This window comes from Pipistrellus hanaki, assembly GCF_964339955.1.
Source record: "Pipistrellus hanaki genome assembly, chromosome: 14".
NCBI classification, from domain to species: domain Eukaryota; kingdom Metazoa; phylum Chordata; class Mammalia; order Chiroptera; family Vespertilionidae; genus Pipistrellus; species Pipistrellus hanaki.
Genome location: NC_140516.1, coordinates 44,514,917 through 44,541,377, shown reverse-complemented (window position 1 = coordinate 44,541,377; position 26,461 = coordinate 44,514,917). Strand labels below are relative to the sequence as shown.

The following is a 26,461-nucleotide window of genomic DNA, read 5'->3' as shown; positions in this document are numbered from 1 at the left end:
TCTTAGAGAAATAATGAAATACACTATAAGTCAATTATAAAAATAAATTATTAGAAAGTATTGTCATACTTTAATAATAAATTAACCTTCAGATAAGGCCTAATTGTATAACATCAAGCAGTATACATTTAAAATTTATAATAGTTACCCCATTTGTACCTATGTGATGATGATCCAACATGGAACAAGTAATTATATGTAAAAATGAACATTTAATTATGAAGAAAAATTTTTCAAATTTCTAATGGTATTATTTAAAATAAACAATGCTTTCCCTATGGAAGAAAGCTGTTCCACTATAATATAACTAGAGGCCCAATGCACGAAATTCATGCAAGAGTAGGCCCTTCCTTCCCCCAGCTGCCAGTACCAGCTTCCCTCTGCACCTCACAGCCCTGGCTTCGTCTGGAAGGCCATTGGGCTGCCCAGTCTAATTAGCATATTATGCTTTTATTATTATAGATGGCTGGAGCATTCATTAAGGGGTCTCTAAAATCTGCCAGACAAGGAAAGAGCTTATTAATAGTAAAAAGTCCCCACAATTCTGTTCTAATAACTGACATGTCTCAATCACTGTTTACAGTAAAATAGTAGACAAATACAATATTTTAACCATTTTTTTAAGTGTCATTGAAACCTAAAAGTAAATGCTTATCAACTCAAAAGTCCAATAAACAGAACCAGATTCATAAAACTTCTCTTCCAAAGGCAAAATAACAAGCTTCTCACTTTCAAAATCAGAATAGATTTCTAGAATTTAAAAATTACAAAATGAAAATGGTGAAATTGCCATATAACATTACATAATACCAAAATTTGTGGTTATTTAAACAAAAATAGTACCTTCAATTTTCCTAAACATTTTTTCACTATTGTGTATGGTAGAAGAACCTGAACTTTTAAAAATGTGATGTATGAGAATATGCTATTCTGATGAATTCACATTTGCAAAGGCGTTATCACTTTCTTGAGAAAGTGGCATGTTCAAAGAGTCATCCACGTTTTGCCAAAATCTATTCCTCTCAGAAAAATAAAAGAGGTGAAAAAAACTAAGGATGATATATCAAAACTCTTTTATACCAGAAAAAAACTGACATCAGAAGTCTGGCACTTACTGTGTGATTCACCCCCTACAGTGGTTTCAACCTCTAACCTCTTTTAACGAGCGGTAAACCACAAACTAAACTGCAACCTAAAAATCAAGCCATAGCTTGCTTTAGTGTTGAGCCATTGCAACTAAGTCAATGTTGCTAAGATTCTGTGTATAAATGTAGGCTGGTCAATGCCAATCACAGGCATTTAGCTTTTAGGTGCTCATTTCTTCTTTGTCCCTCAATATTACAGATGAACACACTTTAAACTATACTGACTATGTTTTAAAAACTAAACAGCAACGGTTTTATTTTTCAGGGTGGTCTACTTTAGTGAAAAAGGAACAATACTCTATTCAATGGACTGCAAAATCAGCAAAAACAGAAAATGCACCCATTCTGCAATTTAAGCACAGAGCTATAGAATATATACATATGATTTAATATTCTATTTTCTTTATAATCCAGTTGAGCTAATTTCTCAAAATATAATTATTTTCTGCCAGGAAATGGAAATAGTGATTTTTAAATACTATCTTTTAGAAGTTTTACTACTCTAACAATGTTGAATTCTAATATTTTAATATTTATTATCAAAAACAGTATTTTAATGTCCAAGTTGCTATAAGTAATTATCAATATCTTCTTTCACCTCTCATACCATACCTATAGTATCTGGGAGGTCTAGCAGTTCATTGTGCTGCAAGTCAAGGTTGGTTATCTGTGTGCAGTTTCCAATCTCCTTTGGAAGATGTTCAAGTTGATTGTGAGCTACATCCAGGGTAATGAGGTTACATAATTCACCTGTAAATAGGTCAACATAAAAATGTAATAAGAATTATTAAATAATATTTAAAGGAAAACTTCATTTTCTATTATCATAATTATACTCTTTCAGAAAAAATGTCAAACACAAAATCTAAAACTGTTATTTGAAAATGGCATCTTACAAACACTAAATCATTATATTGTAGACCTGAAACTAATATGCTGTATCTCAAACATACCTAAAAAAGAAAATGACTTAGTTTTTCAGTTAACTGCTCCTACAACTTAGCAACATGGGTAGCAGTGTCTACATTGCTTTGAATGTGTAGTGTGCTGTCACATCAGCAGTACCAGAAGTCAATGATAGCCTATCAAATCCTTCCTCAGCACAAGTGCTAATTTCCCTGTTCTTCTCCTACCTCCATTATAAATAATAACTTCTCCAGATTTTTGGTGTTCAGTGAAAGACCCAACAATTTGATAACAATAAACTAAGTCAATTCATTTCTAAGTCTCTAAGGTTTCATACTGAATCCTGGTCAAAAGGAGTTATTTATTAACAACTCTGAATTTCCTTTTCTGTTTTATTTTTCATGCCAAACTAAGTTAGTCATTAACACTGGTACAAAATACTCAAATGAAATAATTAAATAATGTTACCTGGACCATGAAAGCAACTGAAAGTCCTGGGAAAATTTTTAAAATTTTAGGGACTAAGGGTTACAATTTGAGTTAATATTGAAAAATGACTAATAACACTAGGTTTCATTAAATTGACTTCAAACCACATTTATTGAAAACTTAACATTTATTATCTATAATAGTTCATAGAAAATTACATAATTGGGAATTAAAATCTCTGTGATCCTTCAACTTTTAAAAGAACTGCTCATTCTGTTTGCATTTTTGTATAGATATTGATTATATATGCATTTATTATATATTAATTGTATATCTAACTTGACTTATAAAATGTAACATTGTAGTATAGTAGAAAATTTATTTTTATTTCAATAAATGTTACTGAGTCAAGTGTGTACAAAAAAATTGTTTATTCTACTTTCTCATATATCTGAATGCTGTGAGAGTTATTTTTTAAATGAGAGACAATAATCTCGGTTCTCAAAAAGCGTATGCTTTAACATCAGATCATTCTCCTCTCTTATAAAGAATAATGTATTAGGGGGAAACTTTAATAAGAGAAGAAATCTTAAACTAAGTCATAATTCAATGAAGGACAATAAATTGTAGGAATATTTAGTAAGAGACAAAGATGGGTTTTTTTCTGGTTTCAAAAGTAACCATTTCCTTCCTAGAAAAATAAAATTCTATAAAATTTCCTTGTCCAGAATCTCCTGAATTAAACTGATGAATTATTCAAACTAACTATCTGACAGACCTCATTCTAATCCATCCAGGCCAAAAAATAATATATATATATATATATATATTTTTTTTTACTAAATCATCTAACACGAAACTCAAAGGAACCAGTTGGGGCAGGAGCGGGCAGTAAGGAATGGTTATATACTGTTTTCTCTCTGAAAACAGGATTTCTTGACTCTCTTGGTGTACATGAAGTCTCTTTCAAAGTAGCAAATGGTGAAAGGAGGTGTAACAGGCAGAATGGAATACTCATTTACAAAAAAAAAAAAAAGCAACAACGAAGGTTTCCATCTATCTAACACAAAAAGATATGCCTTACACAAAAGAAAAGTAAATGAACATTACCAAATGCAGAGTTTTCTTGGCTACTCTCTGATATATTACCTCTGCTCTTCGTATGTTTACATATACTGTCTGTTCAGTATCCTTTTACTGTTTACTGCCAATGTTCACCCATGTAAATATTTATCCCTGGTATCAAATCACAGGGCATTAGTAAAGATGTTATGAATACTTAGATAAATATTCTGATCCTATAGAACAGTGGTTCTCAACCTTTCTAATGCGGCATTAGAAAGGTTGAGAACAACTGCTATAGAATAAAAGCCTAATATGCTGAGTGTCCAACCGTCTGTTAGACCTTCGCTATGACGCGCGCTGACCACCAGGGGGCAGATGTTCCAACCGGTAGGTTAGTTTGCTGCTAGGGTCCAGCTGATTGGGACTGGGCAAAATGGGCCGGACACGCCCTGGAGCCCTCTCACAATCTAGGACCCCCTCAAGGGAAGTTGGAGAGCGGGTTTTGGCTTAATCCCTGCAGGCCAGGCCAAGGGGCCTCACCAGTGCACGAATCCGTGCACCTGGCCTCTAGTTTTAATACCATTTCCCTATAAGGCAGTAGCATAATACAACCTTAAATAATGGTTAAGTTTCAAATATATGATTTAGACTAAATGTCACTATATTTCTAAAACTTCTAATTCTTCACATTCCTCAAATATACTGCTGAATGCAAACTGGATGGCATAATTGAAAGTGGTATACTTAATTAAACAAGAGAATAAAAATTCATTAATATGCATACTATAAATCCAATATGTATCAATGATGATCTAGTATTTATAAATAGAAGTTTAACAAAATAATAATTTGCAGAAATTCTGGGTTATAAATTCTCTTATGGGTTTTGGCAAATAATATGAAACGAGTATAACACTTTTAAAAATATCAAATTTTCATTTTACTTCATCTTTGTGCCTGGGCCTTATCTTGCAAACATTCTTAAAAGAGCTGATTTTATTTAGCAAGTAGTAAAGGATGGTCTATTTCTGTCTTTCCTTTATAATAAATGACTATAATAAAAAAGAAAATAACAAGCATATTGAAAATGTAGAGAAATTGGAACCCTCAGACATTGCTCTTGGTAATGTAAAATGGTGCATTCACTTAGGAAAACAATCTAGTAGTTCCTCAAAATATTAAACATAAAATTACCATATGACTCAGTAATTCCATTTCTAGGTACATATGTTAAGAAAAATGAAAACAACGTCCAAACACAAGCGTGTACAAAAATGTTTATAGTAATTGTATTCATAGTATCTAGAAAGTAGAAACAACCCAAATGTTCAACATAAGTAATGAATGGGTAAATAAAATGTGGTATATTCATGCTATGGAATATATTCATGCTATGGAATATGAAGAACTAATATACACTATAACATGGATGAATGCAGAAAACAAGATGCTAAGTGAAAGAAGCCTGTCATCAAGACCATATTTTGTATGATTGCATTTATACGAAATGTACAGAATAGGAAAATCTATAGAAACAGAAAGTAGATCGATGTTTACCTTAGGGCTAAGGGGTTGGGAGAAAATAGGAGTGGTGAATGCTAAAGGGTACAGTTTCTTTTTGGTGTGATGAAAATGTTCTAAAAATTGTTTGTGATGGTTGCACAGTTCTGTGAACATGCTAAAAAACAATGAATTATATACTTTAAATTTGTGAATTGTATGTATATGAATTACATCTTAAGCTGCTGATATTCTCCCCACTTCAAAAAAGGAAAAGAAAAATCTAATGCAATGGCTTTCAATTGGAGCTACACATATAATAGAATAACCCAGCTTATTCTTTAAAAGTACAGATGCCATGGACTGGCCAGACCACTAAATCATAATCTATGAGTGGGACCCACTATTCTAGACTAGAAGGGGCAGTAGTGTAAGATCTAGGTTTATATTCTAACTTCCTAGTTGCATGATATTGAGTAAATTATCTAATCTCTCTACATTTTCAGTTCTTTCTTCGGCACAATAAGAGGAGAAATACCTATTTCCTTGGGTTATACAATTTAATGAAATAATATATGTAAAGTACACATATACAGAACACTGAACAGCCCCAAATCCATGCATCTAAGTTAAGTCTTATACGTCCTAATTCCTCATAATAAATATTATGCACAAAGAGGTCATTGGTTTGATTCCTGGTCAGGGCACATGCTCAGGTTCAGGCTTGATCCCTGGTAGGAGGTGTGCAAGAGGCAGCTCATCGATTTTCCTCACACATATCGATGTTTATTTCTCTTCCACGTGTGCGCTCTCTCTCTCTCTCTTTCTCCCTCTCTCCCCCTTTCTCTCGGTCTAAATCAACCAAAACGATTATTTTTTTAAATGTGCTCTTAATTCCCAGGTAATCTCATAATTTCTCTATTGGAAAAAAAAAATCCTTAAAGAGAGACTTCATATGAATTAAAGCCAAAGTTTTAGAATGGAGAATAAAACATATGCAAAACAACAAGAACAAAGATAAGCAAAAACATTTTTCCCGTATTAAAAAGTAACCATTTCTTTCTCCAAAAGCCTATAATTTCTATTCCACCATGAACCATATATACAGGTCAAATTTTGACTGAATCTGGTATAAAATCAGAAGTCGTTCAACAGCTACATTCTCATCGAACACATGGAAAGGAATATTTCCTTTAGGATGCCTGAGAATACTTTAATATCTCATTAAGTGAGCCACATCTTGTAACTATTGCTTCAGAAAAATCTATCCATGGGTTTTTCTAAGTACATTTAATTAAACCAAAATTAAATTATGATTTTAAATATCTGCATCTTTTTCAAAACTAGATAAAAATTTTAAAATATAGAGTATTTCATCTCTAGAAGCTGCAGAACCTAAGAAGAGGAAATATCCTTTATTGCTCACTATAAGACCAATGCTCAAACCAACAAAATATTTAATCCAACCTTTTTTTTAAGAATAAACTAGACTTTCATACAAAAGAAAACTTTCCTTTAAAAGTTGCGTAATCAATTATGTCAATTTTTAAAAATTTATAAAAAGGGTCCACAAAGATAATACCTTTATCAATTTCCCAAAATTAAGTCAAAGGTTTATTATATTCCAAATGTTTCTAAAATTTTTTCCATAATTAAGACTATCAAGACAAATTTTTTTACTGATTCGTTTATACATGTATATTTCCTATTTTTAGACTACCATTCTTTTAAAAACATTTGTTTCAGTAAAATTTAGCTTTATATACAAAAACTGGAATGAAATCTACCAAGTTGCTAACAGTGTTTCATTTAGTATATCATTTTTATTCTTGGATTGTTTTTTATGAACATGTGAGTACTTTTAAAATTCCTCAATTTTCATCAGACACTGCCCTGATATGCCAATCTTTTGTAGTAACTTAGGTAGAAAAGGGATGTGAATTTAAACAAACATTTTTCAGGGAAAGAAGGGAAAGTCAGAAAATGGGCAAATGTAGCCTTATTAATGGATCTAGTAAAATTACATATATAAATACTTTAAAAATAAGGGGCAACAACTTAAAAATCAGGCAAGCATCTTTTTTCTTCTTCAAAGAAAATGAAAGCAGATTGGGTTTGTGAGGAAAAGGCCAATTTCATCTATTTTCAAATTCATTTTCTTGAGTCTATACAATATCTCAAACCATGCACTATTAATATTGCTAAACCTAAGTAATTAAAGTAAACCATAAATAAGATAGAATTTAGAAACCATATTCTTTTAAGCAAGTATCAAATATTTACTGGTATAGAAAAGTACTCCAATTATTGCTACATACAATAATAGTAAACCAAGGCTCTTACCAATTTCAGCAGGTAGTTGTTTGATTTTGTTCTCTCGAATGCTAAGCATGCTGAGTTTTGACAAGTTTTTTATGTCCTTTTCCACAGTAGTTATACGATTAAAGCGAAGGTAAAGAGTGGTGAGAGAATCTAGCCTATACACCACTGAAGGAATTTCTCGCAGTTTATTATGCCGTAAATCAAGCATCCGCAGCTTCTTCAAGTTATCAAGAGAGTCAGGCAAACTGGTAAGTGAGTTTTCACTTAGAGCCAGTGTCATGAGATTTACTAGACAGCCCACTTCTGCTGGGAGGGACTGTAATTTGTTGCTATATAAATAAAGTTCTGTTAATTGAGTCAACTCTTTGATTGATGATGGCAATATGTGTATAGATCTCTTGGATAAGTCCAAACGCATTGAGTTCTCTTCCCGACATTTGTTGAGCTCTTTAATTACCTCTGCATTGCTGGATTTTTTCCTAGTCCCAGGTGCTGGATTTGGCCGTTTGATCGTATTGTCAACTGAAAAAGCCACCCCTGGTTGGGCAGCACTGGAGTCCTTCTTTCCATCTTTGGCATCTTTCCCTTTGGTCTTAGGTTCTTTTTCTTTGCTCTCTTTCCCAAAACCTCCAGAGGCTTTTGCCTCTTTTTCTCTTTCCTTGGCTGATGGTACTTTGGGATCTTTCTCTTTAGAGTCTTTTTCTTTTCCTAAACTACTACTCATGGTGACGCAAGCTTCAGCAAAAACTACATGAACTCTTTTTATGTGCCAACAATAGGAATTGGAATTCAAAGATGAAGAGACAAAGATCCTATGGAATCAAAAAGGTACTGGCTTGAAGAAGTAATCAACACGGAGTAACAGCCATCTATTACATGTTGGATCTATTCTCATTTCTGATAACTCATTCCAACTGGTAAAATGGTGCTGGTCAAGCAATGATTCATTAGAATTCCTGAAATAAAACACAAATAATATTAATATTTTCGATTATAATTTATTCTAAAAAACATATAATAAATGTTTTTATTCTGAAAAACATTTATACTGACAATTTTGGCATTTTCTTATGATTTTATGCAGTAAATATTTATCAAACATTTATGCAAAATCCTTAGAAAAACTATGAAAATTAATAAGGTAGACCTTATCCTCAAATAATTTATAGTTTGAACAGGAAGAGGTAAGATAAGTATACCAGTTACTATAGAACAAAACTGTTAAGGGATGAAAAAGAGAAGTCACAAAGCAGCTAATGTCTGAGTGCTTTCCATGTACAAGCATTATTGTAAGGAATTTACAAATATTAATTAAATATTTTTAACTAGCTTTTAAACTTGGAAAAATGATAAAGATGAGATTCCAACAAAGATAGTTTGTATCCACAGCCTATGTTCCTAACCACTAACTAAAACTGCTCTATCTGCAACTAGTACCAGACAGCTCTACGTAACAGTGATGATTTCAAAAGTGATGATGACAGAACAGAGAGCAGTCTAGTAAAAGAACAAAATAAGCAAAGTGAAATGTATAGAGAACACCAAATAGTTCAGGAAAAGGGCATTAAGAATCTGCACTCAAGCAAGCACTCTAGATGTCTCTGATGCAGGTAGATCTGGGGGCTATCTTTCTGAAACAGTCTCCAATGATATCTATATGCTAGGAACTGGAAAAGTTAGGACTCTTAATTATTCTTAAAAGAAGAAAAAGTTCACTAGTAAATTGATCAAAAGGATCCACAAATGCTAAAAAAAATGAGTAATATTTTTCTGAAGGAGTTAGTCCTCCCTAAAGACTTCAAAATGTAAAGTATAATTTTTGTTTTGTAGCTCTAGTATTAATTTTTTAACTAACTGACCTTTATTTGGTACTAGGGCTTAAAGATTAAAGATAAAACTATAACATCTTACCTTATTAGCATAAGATATTAAAAGATGTTAATAAAGTTTTATTAAACTACAAAAAGTATAATAGTCTAAGTCAGCAAATTTCAATCTTTTTTTTTTTTTTTTTTAATCTCACCCAAGGATTTTTTTAAATTGTTCAGAGGTGGGAGGGGGGTGAGGAGGGAGAAAGAGCACACAAAACATCCATGTGAGAGAGAAATATGAATCGATTGCCTCCCATATGTGCCCCAACTGGGGATCGAACTCACAACCTTTTGGTGTACAGGATGGATAAGGCTCCAACCAACTGAGCCACCCAGCCAGGGCTGTTTTCAACCTTTTTCATCTCATGGCACACATAATAAACTAATTACTGAAATTCTGCAGCACACCAGAAAATATATTTTTTGCTAATCTAACCCAAAAATAGGTGTAATTTTGATTCATTCAGACTGGATGGCTATGTTGTGTTGGCTGTTGTCATTTTTTTTTTTTTTAATTTGACAAACTAAGAGAAATTAGGTCAGTAAAATATTCAGGTACTGCATGTTTTAAAAATTGTCCTGGCACACCAGTTAAAAATCACTGGTCTAAGTGTACAGGATTATGCTAAAATTTTAGCATTAGAGAGTGTGTGCTCTACCTTATACAAACAAGGCTACAGTTTTAACAGCCAAAACACTCACATATGACACCTAATTGAAAATATAGTATATTATTAAGTCTTCAGATAAGTGGAATATACTATATAACACTTTTAAGAAATCAGTGGTTTGAAATCACTCCCATACTAGAAGTACACACATACTTACGTGTGTGTGTGTGTGTGTGTGTGTGTGTGTGTGTGTGCGCGCGCGCGCGCGGTTTTCTAGTCAGGCTCTAATCTATCTTTTTCAGGTTTACAATTTGTACCAATATAATCTCCATTCCTATCTTAAGTACTATTGACACAGTTTGCTTAAATTGCTTTTTCTGCACTACCTTATCTTTATTCAGCTTGTTCCCTCTGCTAGGATGATCCTTTCCTCCTCTTCACCTCCACTCCCTTGTCCCCCTGTGACACCATTCATACACTACCCTCATCAGTTCTCTGTTCCTTGAACATACGGTACTGTCTCCTCCATCCATGCGTATATTCTTGTTTCCTCCTTTGCCTGTATACTTTCCCCACTATATCCCTTATACCTCTTCCTTTTCCAGATGAACCCATAAACATCTTTTAAGACTTCTAGAGGTCACTTTTTCCAGAAAGTCTTTCCTGCACTGTTCTCAGGAGGTACCTCCCAGGAGACTCTCATGAATGTCCATTACTATGTAAGTTTTTTTTTTTTAATTATTGGTTTTATTTCTAGTCCCTACGTAAATCTTTTCACATTTCAAGTTCTTGTTAACTTTCACAACAGCAATATAATATCTGTCCTTCATATATAATAATTTCTGTGTTTTTCTTATTTCTTTAATATTGTAAAACTATAATAACATTTTTGAGTGTCAAACACACCCATTCCCCATCCTGGTCAAGTCAGAACTTAAAGCAACTCAGTTTTGCAGAGCAAGGTGGGCATCCACCCCAGTGATGGGAGAAAGTGAAAAATCAAAAAGTCCCATAGCATAATGTCAACAGAAAACTAAAGAGGGTAGAGTACTGAAAGCCTACCCCCATCTTGGATTTCAGAGCCCAGGTGAGAGGAGAAAGACAATCCCACAAGGCGGCAGTTCAGTTTGGGGGATATCAGAACCCAAACAAGACAAAGTGAACATCAGCATATGTTGGCAATTCACAAGAGGTGTCAGAGGCCAAGGGATGTGGGCATGTGTGTCCTTACAGGGGGATGGCTCAGCATGGAGAATCAGACCGAATGGAGTGAAAAACTGTACACAGGTAGTGATGGAGCAGAGTGTGACACTGGAGTATAACAGGGGTAAGTAAGGAAGATGTCTACATGAAGAGCTGAGTGGTTAAGGGATAAGTGCATGCATGGGGAGTTAAGAATACAAGCAAGGTGAAGAGGGCCTCCACGATATAAATACAGCACTAAAAAATGGGCAGGCAATTCACAGAATAATACTTAAATGACCAATAAATACTGTTTCAAAACTACTCAGTATCACTAGTAATTTGACAACTATTAAGAGATATTACTGCCATCAGGTTAGCAAGTAAAAAGTCTGATAAAACCAACTGTTAGAGAATATAGAGCTGAAAAACTCACTCTGTGCTAGTAAAATATCGTTGTTAAAACAATTTTGGTGAACAATTTAGTAAAAACCTGATGAATTTGAAAATGCCACATCTACCCATTAGATCGATCAATTCTATTCCTAGGATTTACAGTATGAAAACTTCTACACGCTTGCATATGGAGCCTCTGGCAAAGTCACTCTTCACCATGTTAAAAACCACTATACCTATAGAAACTCAGATAAATCTCAGAAACAAGAGTAAACACCTCCAAAAACAGAAACATATTAAATTGCAGAATAATATATAAAGAATGGTTCTGTGGGTGAACATATTCGTCAATGGCACATCCAATACAGGATTTAATATCCAAAATTTATAAAGAACTCAAAACCAAAAACACAATCAAATTTTAAAATGGGCAAAGGACCTGAATAGACACTTTTCCAAAGAGAACATACAGATGGCCAAGAGACATAAAAAGATGCTCAATATCACTGCAAATGAATGAAACTGGATTGCATTTTATCCCCATGTACAAAAATTAATTCAAAATGGATCAAAGACTTAGAGATAAGACCCTAGACTATAAGTCACATAGAAAAAAATATAGGTGCCAAACTTATGGATCTACGTGGTAGAGAACATTTTGTGGACTTGACCCCAAAGGCAAGGGAGGTAAAGGCAAAAATAAATAAATGGGAATATGTCAAACTGAAGAGCTTCTGCACAGCAAAAGAAATGGACAACAAAACAAACAGGCAGCCAACCAGATGGGAGATGATATTTCCAAACAGTAGCTCCGACAAAGGTTTAATTTCCAAAATATATAAAGAACTCATAAAACTCAACACCAAACAAACAAACAATCCAATCAAACAGTGGGCAGAAGACCTGAAAATACACCTCTCCCAAGAAGACATACAAACAGCCAATAGATATATGAAAAGATGTTCAACCTCAGATGTTCAACTGGCAATCAGGGAAATGCAAATTAAAACTACAATGAGATACCACCTTACACCAGTTAGAGTAGCCATTATCAACAAGACAAGCAACAAGTGTTGGAGAGGTTGTGGTAAAAGGGACCCCTCATTGAATGCTGGTGGGAATGTAGACTGGTACAACCACTATAAAAAACAGTCTGGCAATTCCTCAAAAAATTAAAAATAGAGCTACCATACGACCCAACAATCCCACTCCTGGGTATATACCCGAAAAATTAGAAATAATTTATACACAAAGACATATGCACCTCCATGTTCTTTCTAGCATTATTCACGGTGGCCAACAGTTGGAAACAGCCAAAGTCCCATACCATAGAGGACTGGATAAAGAAAATGTGGTCTATGTACACAATGGAATACTACACAGCTATAAGAAAGGATGAAATAGCGCAATTTATAACATGGATAGACCTTAAGAAGATTATGCTAAGTGGAATAAGTCAAACAGAGAAAGCTAAGGACTATATGATTTAACTCATGTGGAATATAAAAACTGAAACTTATGAACACAGACAACAGTGTGGTGGTTGCCAGAGGGAGAAGGGTGGGGGAAGAAAGGGGTCCTAATATGAGGTGACAGGAGAAGATTTGACTTTGGATGGTGAGCACAAGGTCCTATATACAGATTTTGTAAATTAGTAATCCACATATGTAACCTATATGTTCATGTAGACTAATGTCACCCCAATAAAATTTAAAATAAAAAATAATTTAAAAAAACAATAATGAGATATCACCTCACACCTGTCAGAATGGCTATCATCAATAAGTCAACAAATAAGTGTAGGTAAGGATGTGGAAAAAAGGGAATGCTCATGCAGTTGATGGGAATGCAGACTGGTGCAGCCACTGTGGAAAGCAGTATGAAGTTTTCTCAAAAATGACCCACAGATTCCACTGGGCATGTATCAGAAGAAACCCAAAACACTGATTCGAAAAAACGTATGCACCCCTATATTCACTGCAGCATTATTTACAATAGCCAAGGTACCCATCAGTAGATAAGTGGATAAAAAAAACCATGGTACATACCCCGTTTCCCCGAAAATAAGACAGTGTCTTATATTAATTTTTTCTCCCAAAGTTGCACTAGGTCTTATTTTCGGAGGATATCTTATTTTCGGGGAAACACGGTATATACACTGAAATATTACTGGGCCATAAAAAGGAAATCTTACCTTTTGCAACAGCATGGATGGACCTGGACAATATTATGCTAAGTGAAATAAGCCAGTCAGAGAAAGGTTAAGTACCATATGATTTCACTTATACGTGGAATCTAATGAACAAAATAAACTTATAAAACAGAAACAGATTCAATGACATAGAGAACAGACTGACAGCTGTCAAAAGAGGGGGTTAGGAGACTGAAAAAGGTGAAGGGATTAAACAAAAACAAAAATAACCTCATAAACACAGATAACACTATGGTGATTATTAGAAAGAGGGGTAGGGGAAGGTAAAAGAAAGTAAAAGAGGGATAAATGGTAATGGAAGGAGGCTTGACTTGGGGTGGTGAACACACAATATACAAATAATGTATTTTAGAACTGCATACCTGAAACCTATAGTTTTACTAACCAATGCCACTCCAATAAGATCCACAGAAGTTGTTTTTTTTTTTAAAAAAAGAATAACTTATTTGTATAAAGTTTTAAAACGTTTGTGTGTGTGTGTATTGTTTGTGAGTACTTATATATAAAGATTAGATGCAAATAAAGCATTGAGAATAAAAGCATTAGATGCAAAGAGAGCAGCTGAAAGCACTTACACAGTGCCTGGCATGTAGTAAGTACTCGATAAATACTATCTAATCAAATTTAGGATAATGATTTCTAGCTAAGGGTAAAAACCAAGGTATGGTAGTATATCAAACCAATCTTTAGTGAGTTGAATCACAAAGTCCAAAGTTATGTTTCCATTCTGAAGTAAATGGTCAAATGAACTCTGGGTCCCTCCCCTGGCATTTTGAAAGACCTAGCAAGGTATCTTCACTACTCACGAGAATAATATTGATTTTAAAATATAAGAAACAATGTTATATCTACCAATGAAAGCATAAAAAAAGAATAGGGCTGGTGAGGATACAGAGAAATGGACAATCACAGTTTGCTGGTGGGTATACAATCCAGAAAATCCTTTTTGATGTGGCTTCTTCACAATATGATTAATAGGGGTATTTTTATTTGTTTGTTTGAAATGTATGTGAGAGTTACACATTTGTGTAAGAGCACAGAAGAAATAAAAGAATGTGTCTTTAAACTTTTAAGTGCTTACCCTTCTCTCTGAAAAGACAGGGAGCTATCAGTGATGAGAGACTGGCAGAGGAAATGGCGAGAATAAGGTAAAGAAATGGAGGTTGAGAGCAAATGCTAAAAGAGTTCAGAATCTGCCAAAGATTCTTCATCTGGAATCTTATGAGCAGTCCATGACAGATATGCAAATCAACCAAACAGTGGAATGACCCGTCGCTATGATGTGCACTGACCACCAGGGGGCAGATGCTCAACACAGGAGCTGCTCCAGCCCGCAGGCCCCAGGCCAGCCAAGGTGGGTGTCAGCAGGCGGTCCCCTGACCACCCTGCTGGTTGCCCCACAGATCCGTCCTGATTGCTGGCCAAGCGTAGGGACCCTATCCATGCACGAATTTCGTGCATCGGGCCTCTAGTTTATCCATATTAAAAACCTTATTAGCTCCCCATGGCTATAGATAATTCTGTCATGCAAACACATGTTTTGGAATACCTAACAACATGCTAACCTGAAAATGTTTAGTAATACATTCTCCAAATTTCCCAAAATCTATTTCTACAACATTTTGTTCCATGGTCAAATAGGTTTAGGATAAGATGTATTTCAAACATAATTAAACTCTGTTTTTACAGCAGAAATTACCAGTGCTTTTAATATAATAGTGTACTTTGTAAAGAATATGTGACTTCCCAATCTATAGTTAGACACTAGTTATCAGTATACTTCATATGAAAAGATAGTAATATTTTTTGCCTATGAGACTATTAATATAGGTGTCATATATTTCCTTTCTGTTGATAGTTTTTCTTCTAACTTAATTATGGCATTCATAAATACATACAAAATCTTAAAAGTCTAGAAAAACATCCATCATATGATGGTAATGTATTAGGATGGTTTTCTATTTCCTTTATATATCACTTTTTAAATATAAATAATAAGCTTCACTCTTTTCATAATCAAGGATAAAAAAAAAAAAAAAAAAAAGCTATTTTCACTTTGAAAAAGAAAAAATCCTAACAGTGCTAGTTTGGTTACGTTGACTTTTAAACTGAGAAAGGATAAAGGTAATTAAATTTTCATTTATAAAGAAAATCTAAATGTATAATATAGGAGGTCAACATAATATCAAAGCCCATTTAAATTAGTCCATGATGGCCCATGAACAGCTAAATATATCCAGCACTTCAGATCTGAATTATATAGTACAAGAGATACTCAAAAGTTCATGGAGTGATCTGATCCACTGAAGTTATAAACCAATTTTTGGACCCTGGCAGTTCAGAAAAAAGCTTTTCTCTAATTATAAATATTTAAATTTAAGTATAAAAACTATATTTTCATTCAGTCAACATTTTATTTAATATATACTAGTAAGTATCATGCACTGTTCAAGATGCTAAGTATACAATAAGTCACAGTTATTGTCTGTAAGTTTACAAACAAGTGGATAAGGCAAAGAACGGTGTGGTAAAGATTGCACTGGGCCTTTAACTTTGCAGCACAAAGACCCTAAACAGTCTTGGACATTCGGGGAATCAGTAAAGTCTTCTTAAAAAAGATAACAGTTGGTTAAAGCACTGTCCAGATACCCCAAGGCTAAGGGTTCAATCCCCGGTCAGGATACATACAAGAATCATCCAATGAATACATAAATAAGTGAACAAGAAGTCAATGTTTTTCTTTCTTCCTCTACATTTTTTTAAAAATCAATCATTTAAAAAAGACAACAGCTAAAAGAAAGCAACTAAAAAGGGTTGGAGGGGAGGTCAAGATTCCTGGAGTCATCCTGACTCCTACCTCTCCTTCAGTTCTGACATCTAAACCATCACCAAATCCTATCCATTCTTTTCTCCAAATTTCTCCTGACTTCAACTTCTCTTCATTCTCACTGCCACTACCCTGCTCTAGGCAATACCAAATTTCTTCCAATAGCTTTGTAACTGGTCTTACAACAACCACTCCCCCATCCTGTTCCTAACCTAATCACTACACTGTAATTAGAGTGATCATTCAAATACTCACATCTAATCGGGTTACTATATACAATTTAAAACACTTGAGGGAAGAGTGGGTGGCCTCCATAAACACAGCCCTCAGGATAAAATCCAAATTTCTTAGCAGTAATTACCAAGTCTTTCAAGATCTCCCCCCCCACCCCCACCCCACCCCACTTCTCCTGCCACAACTTTGGTATTTCCCACTTTGCACTCTAGTCACAGCAGGTCCTGCTATCTCTGTTCCCGGGACTTTATACAAACTATTCTCTTCTGCCAGAAATATTGGTTTATAATTCTTCACTGATCGAATTCTTGTCTTCTTCAGATCTCAGCTCAGAGGTCTGGGAAGCCTTTCTTTATTACTCAGAAACATTTCTGAATACCCCTTTCTCCACTTAAAACTACCCATCAGAACATGCACCACACTGGATTATACTTACTAGGCTAGTTGTCTGACTCCATCATTTAAAGTAATGGAAAACAGGGATCCGTCTTTTTCACAGTTGTATCCTAGTACTTAGAAATAATGCCTAACACATAATAGCAGTTATATTTATTAAAAGGATTATAAATATATGTTAACTCGGTTTTATCTGTCCTACTAGATAGATGACAGGCTCCTTACAAAAAGAAACAATTTTTATTCTATAAAGTGCTCTACAAATTAAAAGATATTATGAATTTTTATTAAGCACACAGTGAGTACTCAATAAACACCGAATGAAGATAACTGAACAATAAACAGATAAAAATGTTTTCTGTCCTAGTTACTATGGCTCAGTGGATAGAGCATTAGCCTCAGACTGAAGAGTCCTGGGTTCAATTCAGGTCAAGGGCTGGATCCCTGGCCCTAATCAGGAGGCAACCAACTGGCTGTTCCTCTCTCTTCCACTCTCTCTAAAAACCAATGGAAACGTATCCTTGAGTGAGGATTAACAAAAACCACACACACACACACACACACACACGCATTGCTTCATGCATAGTTTTCCTATATTCCACTTAAAATTAACTAGAAATTATTCTGATTTTGATACAAATACCTAAAAATGGCAAGACTTCATTTGTACTTTCCTATTTTATAAGATCTGAAACACTACTTATTAAGTAGCTTAAAGGAACAAAAATAAACTGTTTTCCCTCCAAATCACATAAAACTATATATTTTTGTTGTTCAGGAGTTAAAAAAGGAATCCTCAAAACTGGAAGACCTAAGATTAAAAAAGCACCCCAAGTTAATGTGCTCAAGGGAACATTATTGATCATAGAGAAATTAAAAAGAAAAACAAGAACCACATTCTTAAGCAGTATGAGTGAACCTGAGGTAAGAGTAGTTTTCATGAAGGCTAAATAAATAGCTGTCTGTGAACAAGTCATAGCACCTTCAAATTCATTCAACTTATTTTTCCCTTTGCAAGGAGGCAAGATGAAAGAGTTTGAATGGACATGGAGAAGACAAGGTTAATTTATTTTATACAATAGCAAATACATGAGTTTTTCAAGAAATCTGTGCTCCTTATGAGAAAAAATAAAACTTACATAATTTTGATTTTGGGCAAACAAAAGTTTAGAGCAAAGAACTGAAAATTCTTGTTTACCCAACCCACAACATAAACCATAATGGGATTATGGCTCTCTTGTACAGCACTTAACTCACTTATATATAAATTGCAAGATTCTCCAACAAAGTATCAAAATAAAAGGCAGAGGTTGTATAGGGAGATTTAAATGTCTCAATATAACTTAAGATACGAGAGTAAACATCAAATATCCTTGACCAAACATTGTCTGAAAAACTTATGCCACACAAACACTCCCCAAAAGATTTACCTCTGAATATTGCTTAAATTGCCTTTCTTGCCAAGGAATTCAAAACATGTCAAACACGACCCTAAGTATTCCTAAAATATACTTTACTCTTCATTTATCAGGAGCAAACTAGCAATAAACCAGTAAGTTGGTTACTTAATTATCAGTGTAAAGCAAAAGAGATAAAATGTAATTGCTATTTTAGGTTATTAACATTAAGATGACTGTAATGCTCAATAAAGTATTTTCAATTAAAAAAAAACACAAATGATTTTCAGTGTTTTTATACTAAAAATTAAATAGATTACATTTAACTGTTTCATTTTTGTTAGTATAAACCTCACATTCCTTTACTAGGTCTTATCTGATTATAAATCCTTTCCATTACTTACTCTATAAACTATTTATCAGAAACTGTCAGAAAAATATAAACAAAAATAAATGTACTATATGTAATAAGATTAAAGGAGTGTGTGGTCTCAAGGTAGGTATTGTACATTTAAAAATCAGTATTTAATAAGTTCCCATTACTATAAAACAAACAGTCTTTTTCATGTCTTGAAACTATTTAGATGAAGACCATATGCTCAAGTAATTATTCTATTTATCTACTTATCCTTGACAGTTGTTAAAATAGGATTTACATAATACATTTGGGGCTTTAAAAATATCTCTCATTTATCTCTGTATTAATTTCTTTAAATATCCCATAGCAAAAAACCTTTCTCATATAAGGTCAAAAGAAATACATTAAGCAGCCAGGCCAAATTTAACCAAGATCAATAAAGTATTTCTCCTTTTAAAATAAAGAAAGGCAGGCCTTATATTTATGAATATACATAAAAGGACATTTTATTATTTTTATAATTTAACACATTAAACCAAATCAGTTCCCAACTGGTATGTAATATCTACTATCTTATTACTATAATCTCAAAATATGATTCCCACATAGTTTATAGAAGCTTTGATATAAAAACAAATTCTTATATCACAAAGATATAAATCATACTAATTTGAAGGTAGCAACTAATATATTAATTACTTAAACCATGCCAGAAAGAAAAAAAAAAAACATAATTTGGCAATACTTAATTTTAATTCATCTAGGAAGCAATTTAAATATTATCATATTGTTAGTTTATAAAAACTGGATAATAGTATAGTCAGGAAAGAGATGGACTAATTAACAAGTTGTTTTTATTTTTAGGACATGAACCTACTATTGTGGATTATCAATTTTCAAAGAATTTGAGTATAATATAGCAAAACTTAAATTATAAGAAATTTAATTTCAACTATCTTTGATGAAACAATAATCTTCCAAGATCTTACCACAGGACCCTTATTATTCTATCAACTATTACATATATACTAGTACATCCATATATATATGAAACTATCAGGTATAATTGAGTTCCAGTTGAGAAAAGGCCATAAGTTTTTTTTTATATTTTTGTATGTGAATAATTAATCTTGAATTAAGGCATTACTCTCAGAGCTAACTCTACAAGAATTACAAGGCTGATTTTCAAAGCTAAGTCCTTCCTTTTTCATATCATGAAAATCCTTAAACCGAAACATTTAACTGTAATATCCATTTGCAGGTATTACAATTAGTGTGGATCAGCTCAGTCCCTTTTTCCATTAACCAAATAAACTGACAGAAGTTTGTTTTATCAAATGCCTTTACAAACATAGTTTTACATATTACAATGCCTGTAAACTAGCAGACTTCATTATTTTTATTCCACTTATTTCTCTTAAGTCCCAAAACAGTGCTTTTTATGCCTTATTTGTAATCCAAAATATTATCACCTAATTTATACCATTCACTCACTGGCCATCACATTTGACTAGAGGCCCAGTGCATGAAATTCATGCACTTGGAAAGGCGGAGGACCTCAGCCTGGTCTGCGCCCTCTCGCAATCTGGGAGCCTTCGGGGGATGTCACTCCTAAGCCAGCAGTAGACATCCTTAGCGCTGAGGCAGAGGCAGGAGAGGCTCCCGCCACTGTCACTGCGCTCGCCAGCAGTGAGGAAGGCTCAGGACTTCTGGCTGAGTAGCACTCCTCCTGTGGGAGCGCAATGACCACCAGGTGGCAGCTCTTGCATTGAGCGTCTGCCCCTGGTGGTCAGTGCACATCATAGCGACCGACCGTTAGTTCTGCTGTTCAGTCGGTTTGCATATTAACTTTTTAATATATAGGACCATCTGTAGATCATCAGAGCCCAACACAAAGCCTGACATAGTCTCACATATTTGGGGCTTCAATAAATTTTGTTCTTGGCCCAAATAGTCATCTTCAGTGTGTACTACAATAAGTTATTACATAACAGGAGGTGGGAAAAATTAAAAAATACTGCAGCACTACAAGCGATTTAGCATGCTGAGTTCCCACAGTTGCTTAGTGGGTGTTCTGAAACTAGGACATATTTCTAGTATTAAGAATTCCAAATCACTACTTCCAAAGTACAGAAATAAATGTCTTCAAGATTAAATCATAAAACCTTACTAATTTAAGCTGCCTAGTATATAAGTATCCTATTTCTATAAGTTTAAAACTGTAATTAACACATGGTAAACCAGTATTTATTTTAGCAACAAAATAATTAAATCGTCTATGTACTTATCCTTAGTTATAGAATTAGAATATTAAGATAAAATGCATTTTATCTGAACCAGAACTAAAGTGAATTTTATACTATAAGATATATAAAACAAAACTAAATATAATCTATTTCAGGTCACCCAATCTGTTACCTGCATATACTGCTATTATATGACCTCCAATCTAATTTTTCCAGTCCAGGTTGTTAGGAAATGCCAAGAGATTAAGTTTACTCTCTTTAACAGAATGGAGGTTGCAGAAATATATCATTTTGTCATATCGTTGTAACAGGTATGTTTTCATTCAAAACTGATTTAAAAAATGTCACTCAATTGTACGTATTAAACAGCTAAATATTTACATATGTAAATAAAGAACACATGCAAATTTTAAGGTCATAATATTAAACTGCATTGATTTTGTATTATCAGATAATTATTTACTTCTACTTAATTTTACTCAAATACTTATTATGGTGCCTATTGTATTTCACCTCATTAAGCACATCTTTTCAATAACGAAAGTGTAACACATTAAAAAATTGTAGTTGTAGCCCTGGCCCCTGACCAGAAAGGATCAGTTGGTTGGAGCACCTTGGATTTTGTTCCTAGAACATGCCCAAGTTGTAGGTTCGATCCCTCGGGAGGCAGATGTTTCTCTTTCACATCGATGTGGTTTTTTTCTCTTTAAAATCAATTTTTAAAAGCCACCTCCTCCTGTGAAGATTAAATGTTTTTTTTTATTGCATCACTTTAGATGGAAACCTTTCTGAAATACAAAACATAGCTACATATAAAACAAATAGTGTCTTGAGAGATTCTAAGTGTGTTTATAACAATATTAAGGTGCCTTAAACTGATAAATTTTTTAAAGTTTTGTATTTCCTTTTTACTGTTTTCCTTCTGTTCTTATTTTCAACTCTCTTATGGGCTCTAGGAGTACCCCAGGTCTTTTTACATTTGGTTACCAAACTTCTAAAAATTGTATATCATGAGAGAGCAAAATATCCCTGAATTGAGTACTGAAGGATTCTAAAAGCAAGAAATGTGCTTAAGAGCAATGACACTTCTTTATCCTTTTAAGTAGCCTATTTGTTTGGGGGACTCTGCTCATCACAACGCTTACAAAATAGCAAAAAGAGCCGAAACCCATTTGGCTCAGTGGATAGAGTATCAGCCTGCAGACTGAAAGGTCCCAGGTTCAATTCTGGTAAAGGGCATGCACCTTGGTTGCGGGCACATCCCCAGGAGGAGGTGTGCAGGGGGCAGCTGATAGATGTTTCTCTCTCATCGATGTTTCTAACTCTCTGTCCCTCTCTCTTTCTCTCTGTAAATAATAAAGTAAAAAATAAAATAGCAAAAAAGACAGACATTAAACACATCATTACAAAAACAATGAGTGGAATAAAAAAAAGTGCAGATGCTAAGGGACCTTTAACAGAAAAATCTAACTAGGGCTCAAAGAAGGTCTCCCCCAGGATGAAATACTGAGGGCTGAAGAGTGCTTAGCTTAGCCAGGTGGACATTACATTTGGCTTTATTCAAGGAGGTAGCAGAAAGTTTCAGTTTCCTATTTAAATAGCCTTAAGATAAAGGAGATGTTATAACATTTATAAGGAAACTGTAAAATGTGAGAATTTTAAAAAGAAATTTCTCAAATTTCTGTAATGAAAATGAAAGTATCAAAACCAAAAGAAAAGCAATATGAAAATGTTTTAAAATGGGAAACTATGGCAGTATTGCACTTTGTGGAAAATGGAGTTTGGGATGGCAAAGAAGGCCTCACTGTACCCTTGAAAAAGTACTACTATGTGAAATATTATTTAATATTCAAGTTCAGAAAACTTCTAAATCACGTAAGACCATAAAAAAAACTTCTAGCAGGATATAACTACTTACCTGAAAAAGTGGCATCTATATATATATATATATATATATATATATATATATATAAAAGGCTAAATGACCAACTACAAGTCCATCCAACCGTCCGACCGACTGACCGGCCAGTACATATTGACACACACTAGCAATTTTAAAAATAAACATTGACTTGCATATGCACAATACATATAAAACTCTCACTGGCACCAATCACACACGATGCCTGAATGTATCTTAAGATCAACTATTGGCACTTTGTTGTTATATCATGTTGTTGTTGTTGTTTACTTATTAATCAATTTATCAATCATTGTTTTTAATCAATGTTGCTTTTATATGTTTGCTATTTTTATATCATGCCTTCATTGTTGTTATATCTTATTGTTATTGTTTATTAATCAATTTATTATTTTCATATACATTTTAATAATTTTCTTTCATCTCTGGCACTTCTATTATAAAGGGCAAATAGCAATATTGAAATATTTTGTACTTTAATTTTACAATACTGTCATATATACAATTTTTTTTGCAGTAATATAATTACCACAGGAAGCTTTCTTCTAATTAATTTCCTTTCAATGTGCACAAATCCGTGCACCAGGCCACTAGTTTTTAAATAAGTTTGCAAAGAAGTTGTTTTTAATTCTCAGAATAGCAAATTTTAAATGTATAATAAAAACCTACCATGAGCTCTAAAAAAATTCTTAATTGTTACTCGTAACATGATGCATAAATACTGAGAAAAAGATACTTAATTTCAATTTTGAAACATAGTTTTAAGCCTGGGAATTATTTCCTATCAGGCTAATACCTTCTCTTTTGTATTTAATTAAAATATTAATAAAATATACACTTTACTAAGTTTTAAGTAATAATTTTGAGCAGTTCCCCAACATTAATGCAGATCTACAGTTCAAGGCCCAAATTAAATTAGGCACACAAAAAATAACAGTCTCTCAAAATGTGAGCTTTCATGAAAGCCTACTGTATCACGTAAAATATTAGGTCATACATGAAATCCAAATTGCTATTCACCTGCAATTCTCCAAATGGACATTAATGTCTCTAACTTCTATGCTTTTTTTAACCTCTATTTATCCTACTTACTCCTCAAGACTTAGTTCAGGCCCAGTCCTCCAGTAAGCAATGCCGGTTATACTTGTAGTCTGAGTCTTAACTCATCTAAGATCTTCAGTGTACAGTGCTATCAAAGTACTTGTCACTCTAAACTACTGATTTCTCCATCTCAGGTAACAAACTGAACTTGCTGAACGTAGGAAACATAGTATATTTATGTCTGCATCTTCAGAATGTGAACCATACATGGCACTCAGAAGGTCTATGACATTAGTGAATATGAAACTGTAGTTAGTAAGAAATATTTATAGGACAAAATTTGAAAGTTAACATAAAGATTATATGCAAAACTGTGAAAGTCTTAAAAGCAGAAAAAAGTACTGTATAACACAAAACTGAGAAAGCTCAAATTTAACTGATGAAATTCACTCCAAATTCTAAGACATTATCAAGGTCAGATCAATCTATTTCCACTTTACCTCCAAGGCATTAGAAAAACTAAAAGAAAAAAGATCTATCTTTGTCAACCGTAAAATTACTAAATTGTAGAATTTACAAGTAGTATTTGAGGACAAATAAAGTGCTTAAATTGTGAGTGTTCACAGTGCTGTAAATATTAGAAGATAGACATGCCAAATATTTCATAAAAGGTTTTCAGGTTCATTTCAGGTAGGGACCAATTATACCTTTTAAAGGTCTCTTGCAATGTTTTAGCTTCAAGCAATATGTTCATTCTTTCTGACAAAAGAACCTTTGCCTTTTAACAGCATTCACTACTTTTTGCAACCAGTGCTGATCTTTATAGAGAAATTGCAATGAGATATATAGTGTGAAATCTAATTAGCTCTTTTAAATCTTGATAATGGGAACTTCTTATTTTCTCAAAAAGCACATATGTTGCCAACACCTGAAAAGCTGAAGAGCCCTTTGTAATTAGAATATGCTTTTCACGTGTAAGAAATTTTGATTTGCTAAAAAGTTGCAAACCAGGGGAAAATACCCAACAAAGGTAAAATAAACATTAGTTTACCCTAAAATAATTCAACTACATGTTTTAGAACATAAATCAGTTTCTCAGACTTATGCGTGTTCTTCTCAACCTACACCGATGACAATTATATTGCAGAACACTCTATATCAAGTTCAAGCACACCAGAGGTCACCTTGTAACACACGTTTTTTTCAGATTTTAAAAGTGTAGACAGAGAGGTGGAAAAATACAAAATTTTAACTACTATATTAAAAGAGAAAATAAGATCTTTAGGGCATAAATTTGATGCAGTGTAACAAGTAAACAAAATTCAGAAGGCAGGGATAACAGAATATACATACACATATACATATATATGAAAGATTTAGCCTTAAATTATAACATGCCCATGCATAATATAATGCATAAATGTAAGCCTAACAATAAACAAAAAATAACAATTTCATGCCTGTAATACTGCTCAAGTATCACATAAAAATACTTAATGTATCACTCTGCTGCTAAACTATAGCCAATTTCTATCTAATTCATTTACTCACAAAATATTTTCCAATTTCCTACTAGTCTTACTAGGAAATATCCAAGTGCTTATTTTATATCTAAATTTCCTCTCCTAATTGATATTTTATAATATAAACTAGTTCAAGAATACTTCCACCAAGGCCAAGCTATAAAAACCTGACTCACTAAAGGATTTGGCGGTCAACTTGTTTGTTTTTTATTGTTTGGAGGGGCATGTGTGTTGGTCTTGGCTTTGTTTTGTTGTTCTAAGTATTGATTTTATGCTTTTTCATACACGAATGACATAGTAAATTGAATTACAAAGATATATTCTTTTATTTAATCTTCCGCCTCCAAAATATATCAATCCTCATATCTGCAAATACAGGTTAGAGTATATTTTTTAGTCAAAAAACACAACAGGTTATTTTTACATATTTCAAATATCTTTTTACTAGGAAAAAAAATCTAAAAGTTTAAATTGTTAAAAGAACAAGTCCTACAGAAATATTAAATTACATTATAGATATTGATAAATTAGCATATTTTCAAAACAAATATGACCATAATTAATTGCCCAAATAACAAAGAATTCCAATTTTATCCACCCTTCCCCCATAATTCATACTGGTAAGCCAAGGCAAAGTAATGTACCAGCAGCTATTCAGAAACCGTCTTTGGGAGTATTTACAGAGAATTCCAGTTTATGGTTCTTTGAACGTGGAACAAGCCCTGACCCAAGACACTGAAGAAATAGTATTGTTTAAAAAGCGTAATTCCAGCAAGTCTAACAAAAGAATTGTTAATTTTGCTGTTTCTTTTGAAAAGTGAAATGTTTCAAATTTCTGACTGGGTTGTAGTTCACAAGTTATTAATATAACTCTTACTT

At 33.4% G+C, this 26,461-nt stretch overlaps 1 protein-coding gene across 2 annotated transcripts in view; it reads right to left on the bottom strand.

The window, feature by feature from the left end:
- The window catches only part of SHOC2 (SHOC2 leucine rich repeat scaffold protein), a 46,476-nt gene that overhangs the window by 16,062 nt on the left and 3,953 nt on the right, over nucleotides 1–26,461 (bottom strand). For both annotated transcript variants that reach the window (XM_084903391.1, XM_084903390.1), the window contains exons 2-3: nucleotides 7,389–8,323; nucleotides 1,758–1,895 (exon numbers count right to left, since the gene is read on the bottom strand). In XM_084903391.1, coding sequence (XP_084759517.1) covers nucleotides 1,758–1,895; nucleotides 7,389–8,091 — 841 coding nt within the window. In that variant the 5' untranslated portion in view covers nucleotides 8,092–8,323. The remainder of the gene's footprint in view (nucleotides 1–1,757; nucleotides 1,896–7,388; nucleotides 8,324–26,461) is intronic.